An 8,357-nucleotide genomic window follows, 5' to 3' on the forward strand; every position below is an offset into this window, starting at 1 on the left:
TTCTGCTGGGGAAGGGGTTAAGGGGTTTTATTCCCTCCCTAACTTCAGGGGAAAATCCCTACCTGGGGAAACCACCTTTCTCAGAGAGGTGACCTTGGTTAAAACACATAGTGCCAAGAAGGTGAGCAAACATATTAAGAACAGTATGCCATATATGCCAGGTCCCTTGAAACAGCAAGGATGGACCGGCTCCCGGCACTAAAATTTTTAAAGCAAGTCTAATACATCATGATATTCCACTTCCAAATATTCGATTATACATCTCTAAATAATGATATTTTCTTACATAACCACAAAACTATTATTATACTAACATTTAAAATAATGCTTTAATATCATATGGCACTCAGTCTAAATGCAAATTTCCCCACCGATGCAAAAATGTCTTTTTATAGTTGATTTATTGAAATCAGAATTCTCTTTTAAACTTGAACTGCTTTCCCTCCCACATACACATTTTTCCTCCATGCCATTGACTTATCGAAGAGACCATGTCAATTGTCCTGTAGAATGCCCCACATTTTATCATCTTGCCTCCTCATGGTTTCATTTAATTTGTTCCTCTATCCTGCATATTTCCTATACCTTGGAAATATAAGTTAAAGGCTTGATTCCATTCAGGGTTTGAGGTCTTCATCACATGTGTGGTGATCTTTGGCTGTCTTTTGTTATTTATGAATACATCATTTGAAAACTATGTGCATGAGCCAGGCTTGTTGACTAGTGGAGCTCAATAGGGTGACCAGGAATGAGCTAGTCTTTGTCAACATACATAGATTTTTTTTCTGGGGCCATTCAGTTTCTCCAAAGATGAATTCTCCCATCTCCTGGCTGGGGCTATATTCTTGGTTGCTTCATAAATAGAAGAGCATAGGAGGAGTTCCCACTATTCAATATGCAGGCTTCCACCTAAATTCCTGTTTTCAACTCCATGTCTCATGAAATGTCTCTACTATGCCTGGTTTCTCTGGGTTCTGAGCCTCAACATTCAATGTTCCTTGGGGAGGATACAATCATTCCTTGCAGGTGGTTTATGGGAGGAAGGAGTGGTCACCTGGCTTTTGGGGTAGGAGAAGGTACCTAGGGTCCAACTACTTTGTATATAGATGTTCAACTAATGACCCTTCTTTTCTGGCTCATGCCTCACTCGCATTTTCTATGTTACCATTTCCCTTCAAGTCCTAGAAGTTTTTTGGGTTCTGTTAGGCAAATTGGCTTGCTTCTCATTAATTTTCTCTTTGGCAGGCATTTAGGTTATAACTTATTCCATTCAACTATAGAAGTTCTCCATCGGCATCCTGTCTTCCATAACATATCTTATCTAATAAAAGACAAACAGGGTAATTGACCATACCTTCGCTACGCTTCCCATTGGCTAATCATGGCTAATCAGGGTATTATGCAAATTAACTGCCAAGAAAGATGGCGGTTAATTTGCATAGGTAGGCTCAATGATGGGAGGTAAAAGGGGAAGGACAGAAGAACGGCCATCGGAAACCCAGGTGGCAGGCAAGAGCTGGAGAACCGGGCACCTTTGCCCGCCCCCCAGCTGGTGATCGCAATCAGAAAGCCGGGCCACAGGCAAGGCGACACCCCCGGGACCCAGGAGCTGCCTTGCCTGTGGCCCACGATTCTGATCACGAAGGCTTGGAGGCGGCTCCGGCCGGAACAGACACGGACAGGGACAGGGGGCTGGTTCCCGCAGAAGCAGTGGGCAGCCTACTGCACAATATTGTGCAATGGGCTACTGGTATGTATGTGTGTGTGCGTGTGTGTGTGTATGATATATTTTTATTGATTTCAGAGAGGAAGGGAGAGGGAGAGATAGAAACATCAATGATGAGAGAGAATCATTGATTGGCTGCCTCCTGCAGCCCCCTATTGGGAATCAGGCCTGCAACCCGGGCATGTGCCCTTGACCAGAATCAAACCCAGGATCCTTCAGTCTGCAGGCCGATGCTCTATCCACCGAGCCAAACCAGCTAAGGCTCTTTCATAATATATATTGATCTCTCACATCTGCTTTGGTCTCCTAGTTTTTTGTTTGTTTATTTTTTGTCATTCTAGGTTTATGCCTCCTTTTATACCTTTACTATTATTTGCATGTTATTTTGTGAAGGAATGGAGATAGACACATGTAGGCAATATGTATGTAACTAGAGGCTACCAATTCTGTTGGAAAGACAAAACTAATATTTATTGTTTGTCTAGCATATACCAGATATTTTGTTGGTAAAAACCATAAGTGGTAAAAACCATAAGTGGTAAAAATCATAGGTATCATCTCCATTTTTCAGATAAGGATTCACAGACTCAGAAAAATTAAGTAACATGTTAACAGTTACATACCCAATAAGTAAAGAAGCAGTCTTGTATTGAAACCTGGGTCTTTCTAGGCTCTAAATATGTCACAAGAATCATTCAGGTGACCATTTTTCATCTAACTGTAGATGAAGTACAGAGTCAAAGGACAATTCTCCCCTCCATCATGCCCAGAACAATGCTGGTGAAACAAGCACATACCTCTTTCAATCCACTGCTCAAAACTGTCTGGCTCTTTAGATGTGCTCTTTTCAATTTGCAAGGTCCGTACTAACAGTAAATAAACAAAACATATAAAGGATTAATTATCGAACTGATTCTTTGTTGTTGTTCCTATATTCGTTTTATCCTCTGAGACTGTCAGGCTTTGGTGGCAATGCACAAAGAACTGGCATTAGGAAGACCATCTTCTGAAAATCATTTACTCTTTTTCTGTATGTCCCTATGGGGAAATGCAATCTTGTGTCACTATAATCTTACAAATATTTGCAAACATATAACACAGCTTTGGAGCCTTTTTGAATTTGGTATCATCCAGATTTTTTTGTATATTGGTATTAATAGTAGTAATAGCATTAGTAGTCTTGGGCATACGTCTTTACCTTTAAGGAGAACCTAGTATGAGTCAGGTATATTTACCTCATTTACTCTTTACTATAATCTTATGAAAAAAGTAATATTAACCTACTTTACTGATAAGGAAACAAGCTTAGAGAAATTGGGCAACTTAGAAAAGTCAGGCAAAGTATTCAATGATAAAGACTTAGTAAGTGCCAGAACTAAAATTCAAACGTTTGGTCTGTCTGACTCCAGAGCCTCTACAATTAATGACAGGAGAAAGACTTAACAGGAATGCAGTCATCTTCCTTCTGCACTGTTTTTTCTCCATCACCCCTAACCCAGTTCCAGCTACCCCAGATCCATTCTTCCCCTTCTGTGTTCTGTGCCCTGGGGGAATAATCTTCACGGACTGCATCTCTGGGACTCACTTGCTCACTAGTTATGGGTCATCTGTGGCCAATGGGTGGCACTGAGAGGAAACTGGAGGGCAGTTGGGAAGTGAGATCAGGCTGTTTCTTTCTCCACTCCCTTCCTGCTTCAGTGCCGTGTCTTGACAGTGGTTGTGTCCCTTCATGATTACAACTCCTGCCAGGCAAGCTCCAACCTTTACTGGGCTCCAAAACCAAAACACTATTTCCTTCCCTGAGCTCAGGGGTGGCAATGGCATCCTGCTGTAGCCAGTTTCTGGGTGTCTCTCATCCCTGGTTTGGTCTCTGGAGCCAGAACATAATTTTGTAAGTAGACCCATCAATAAAGTCTCTTCATTTGAACCATCTGGAGTGTATTCTGTTTCCTGCCATGATTCTGTCTGATATACTTTATCCTTACATAAACATAAAGACAGGATTAGGATGATATTCTAATGGGAGATTCTTCTTCTAAATTCATCAGAAAATGTCATTTTTAATGTAAGAATCAAAATTATCCAATGCAAATAATCAGAGTTATCAGATTTCCAGAAAGAATTTAACAGAGAACCCCAACCCAAACAATCTGTAATAAATATGTCAAGAAATCTAGCGTTCTGGCAAGCTGGCTTCTTATGTTCATAAAAGGCTCTTTTGCCAAAGACTTTCACATAGTAAATTGCATGGAAATTATTATTTGCTTTGGAAGGGTTTCAAATTTGCAGTTTCATAGAGTCTAACTGTAATCAGGGCAGTTAACCCATACACCCAACTCTCCTACCCAGCAATAAAGATGGATTCCATGCTGCATAGAAAAATTTTGCCAAAAATTTATGTGTCCTCTGCCTATGGAAAAATTAAAAGATGATGAAAATTAATGTATGAATTGCTTACCAAAGCAACTTTGGATTACAAGCCTTTCAATTCTTACACGTTTGTGAAAACAAATAATGAACTCTTGGGGAAACATTCCTGTAGTGGTCCAAAATGTTTCTGGGTTCCTATTGTTAATTAAAAAAAGAGAGAGAGAAATAGCTAAATAAAAATTAAATATTCACAACATTCTAGTGAATAAGTATTAAAAAAAAAAAAGACCTATGGATTCTTGCAATCCCTTTCTAACTACTCATTCTGCCTCTAATTTCTCCCTAATTTTAGTAATTCTTTACTACTATCAGATATATTATTTAAAAACATGGAGTTTATGTTACTCTTGTCTAAAGCCTCCAGTGGCCTCTTGTTACCTATAAATCTAAATGCCTTAGTATGTTATCTTATGACTCTAAATAATAATCTGGTCTTCCATCATTAAAGTATCATATCCTCGTCCTTCATGCTATCATCTCCCATTACTATAGTCACACTGGGCCAGTTAAAATCCAGCAAACACATCATGCAGGCTCATGATCCTGTACCTTAATACATATGTAATAAATTTCACAGTACAGTGTTTTTCCCCATTAAGTGGTCAGTTGTCTTTCAAAAAACTTAAAATAAAAAGGTTGCTTTTTCATATTATCCAAATATTTACCATTTCCAATTAACTTAATTTCTTCCTGTAGGTATGAATTTCTTTTTTTGAAATTTTATTTATTGATTGGGAGGCCAGGGGAGAGAAGAGAGACAGAGAGAGAGAGAGATTTATTTTTCCACTTATTTATGCATTCATTGGTTCCTTCTTGTATGTGCCCTGAGGAGAGATCGAAACTGCAACCTTGGCACTCTAACCAACTGAGCTACTTGGCCAGGGCTGGCTTGAATTTCTATCTAGTATTATATCACTTCAACCTATAGAATTTCTTTTAGCATTTCCTGTGATGCAGGTCTACTTGTGTTGAATAAAATGTCTTTATTCTATCTTCATTTTTGAAGGATATTTTAGTTAGATATAGAATTCTGGATAGACAGGCTTTGGGGGGGTGGTGTTTCTTTTTTTTTCAGTCTTAAAAAATACTGTTCCATTGTCACCTGGATTTCACTGTTTGTGATGCAAAGTCAGCTGTCACTGTTACTATTGTTTCCCTATATTTAATGTATTATTTCCTCCAGCTATTTAACATTTTTTTATTTTATTTTTTAAAATATATTTTAATTGATTTTTAGACAGAGAGGAAGGGAGAGGGAGAGAGAGATAGAAACATACTCCATGCCCCCAACTAGGGATTGAGCCCACAACCTGGGCATGTACCCTGACCAGGAAGTGAACAAGTGACCTCTTGGGTCATGGGTCAAAGCTCAACCACTGAGCCAAAGTGGCCAGGCTGGTCCCTCTGTTTTTACCCTGCTTGGGGTTTTCTGAGTTTCCTGGATCTGTAAGTTGGCATTTTTAAATAAGATTGGGGAAATGTGGCCAAAAAGTATAAACAACCCAAATATCCATCAGCTGATAAATGAATACTTAAAATGTGCTATATACATACAATAAAATATTATTTGGAAATAAAAATGAAACACTGATATGAACTGCAACATGGGTAAACCTGAAAACAGCAACTGAAAAAAGCAAAAGACTGCATATGTGTAATTCCATTTATATGAAATATCTGAATAGGCAAATCTACAGAAACAGAAAGTAGGACTGGTGAGGATAATGGAAATATGGAGTGACTATAATGGATTGCAAGGTTTCTTTTTGGGGTGATAAAATGTTCTAAAATTGTGCAGATGGTTGCATAACTCCGGGAATATACTGGAAGTCACTGAATTGTACACTTTAAATGGGTGAATTGCATGGCATGTGAATAATATGTCAATAAAGCTGTTATAAAAAGATGAAGCAGAAGCAGCAGAAGCAGCAGCAGCAGCAGGTGCAGCAACTGGGTTTTCTAACTCACGATTCTGGGTTTTTAATATTATGCTTAATATTTCACAATTTTTAAAATGTACATTTATATGGCTTTAAATATTATTTATTTAAATAAATTAAATGACTTTTAATTGCCCTGTGTTTTTTTCTTGGGTGCTTTTAATGAACACAACCAATATAACATCAAATAGTATGTGCAGACATGAATTTTAAAATGACATACAACTGAATCCTCCTACTTATTGAAGTCATCAAAATAGTTTTAAATAAGGCTTTGTAGCTAATAACTGTTTAGTATCAATTTTCTCACATGATTTTTTTTCACAACTCTGAGGTAGTTAGGAAAGGTGGTATTATCCATATTTTTCAGACCAGGAAATTGAGGCCCAAAGGGTAACACATATAGTTCACTTACCCAGGAATTTTAACTGTAACTCTAGTATTCTTTTATAGTATTCAAAAAAACCCTACTAATTCTCTTTATGTTCTTTTTCTCTTTTTTACTATCTTTGTTTACAATTTAAATTCTTTTTTAAAAAAATATATTTTATTGATTTTTTACAGAGAGGAAGGGAGAGAGATAGAGAGTCAGAAACATCGATGAGAGAGAGACATCGATCAGCTGCCTCCTGCACATCTCCTACTGGGGATGTGCCCGCAACCCAGGTACATGCCCTTGACCGGAATCGAACCTGGGACCCTTCAGTCCGCAGGCTGACGCTCTTTCCACTGAGCCAAACCGCTCCTGGCCAATTTAAATTCTTTATTGTTGAAAGTATTACGTCTCCTTTCCCCCCATTGATCTCTCCCCAGCTGCTCCCGCTCCCTAGCACACGTCCCTGCTCCACTAGTCTTCTTTTTCTCTTAATTCACTTTTTCTAGTGCAGAATTTTTTTCTCCTTTTTCATTAATATATCAAATGCCACAGAAGTAGAGTTAAGAGTAAGTAGAAATATAATCACTTTATTTAATTTCTATTTCTGGGAAATGGAGAGTTGGGAGCACTGTTCAGTTGGGGCAAATTTATAGCACTGTTTTCTCCAAATAATTCTATGGTTACTTTCATTTAGATAAACCAATTTATGAGCAGAGAATAATTTTTTTAATATTATAGTGTATTAAGAACTTTATTTTTTTTAATTAACTTATTTTTTATAATATATTTTATTAATTTTTTTTTACAGGGAGGAAGGGAGAGAGATAGAGAGTTAGAAACATCGATGAGAGAGAAATATCAATCAGCTGCCTCCTGGACTCTCCCTACTGGGTATGTGCCTGCAACCAAGGTACATGCCCTTGACCGGAATCGGAATCGAACCTGGGACCCTTGAGTCCACAGGCCGACGCTCCACTGAGCCAAACCGACTAGGGCAAGAATAATTTTTAATATCTGCTAATAAAGTCTAATTGTATTTGTTGGACATGAATACAGATTAGAAGTCTCCAATGTACTCTGTTCAGTTACTAGGTCAGAAACTACTTTTATGTAGTTTTTTTGTACTAAGGGTTTTGTCTAATAAAAAGAATATGATATCTGTAGTCATTCATTAATATGGACTGATATGATGGAAAGATCTCTATTTCTGGCAAACAACTTAAGGCAGATCTGTATAAATCTAGTATTCTCACAGCAGTTCCCACATTAATTTCTCTACTCCAAGGCAGAGTGGGATAAATTATTATGACCCGAATTTTAGGAAGTAAAAAACTAAGAAGGATTAAGAGGCACAGGCAAAAAGCAGATATCAAATTTTTGATGCACACCTTAAGTTTGAGTTATAGTATAGTACAAAGAACCCGAAACTAGGAGTTAGAAGACATGAGTGTTAATCTTGATTCTTGGTTATCTGTGTGATGTTGAGCAAGTCATTTTATCTCTGATCATTCTTTTCATCATCTTTACAATGAGGTTGAAAATAATTTTTTTTTTTGCTTATTTCCCAAGTTTCAGTGTGTGTCAAATAACATAGAGTCTATGAAACAAAGTCCCATGGAAATGAAAAGTAACATATGCACATATGTGTATGTATGTACATGTATATATGTATGCTTAAATACTCAGCTACTCTCCGATATTAGTTGAGTTTGACTAATAATTGATGGTCTAATTCAGTAAGCTACTCAACAAATATTGTACGACACTATGGAGTTAAAAGATGAACAAGTCATAGTCTCTAACTTTTAAGAATTCACAATTAAGAAACAAAATTAAACAAATAATTATAAAGGAATAAATAAGGAAATAGGATAACTAAAAAATT

General features: G+C 37.3%; 1 protein-coding gene across 4 annotated transcripts in view; it reads right to left on the reverse strand.

The window, feature by feature from the left end:
* The window catches only part of HSPB11 (heat shock protein family B (small) member 11), a 19,420-nt gene that overhangs the window by 8,605 nt on the left and 2,458 nt on the right, over nt 1-8,357 (reverse strand). For all 4 annotated transcript variants that reach the window (XM_015566959.1, XM_006768347.2, XM_015566957.1 and 1 more), the window contains exons 4-5: nt 4,185-4,291; nt 2,524-2,592 (exon numbers count right to left, since the gene is read on the reverse strand). In XM_015566959.1, the coding sequence (XP_015422445.1) occupies nt 2,524-2,592; nt 4,185-4,291 (176 nt within the window). The remainder of the gene's footprint in view (nt 1-2,523; nt 2,593-4,184; nt 4,292-8,357) is intronic.

The sequence above is a fragment of the Myotis davidii genome, unplaced genomic scaffold, assembly GCF_000327345.1.
Source record: "Myotis davidii unplaced genomic scaffold, ASM32734v1 scaffold79, whole genome shotgun sequence".
NCBI lineage: Eukaryota > Metazoa > Chordata > Mammalia > Chiroptera > Vespertilionidae > Myotis > Myotis davidii.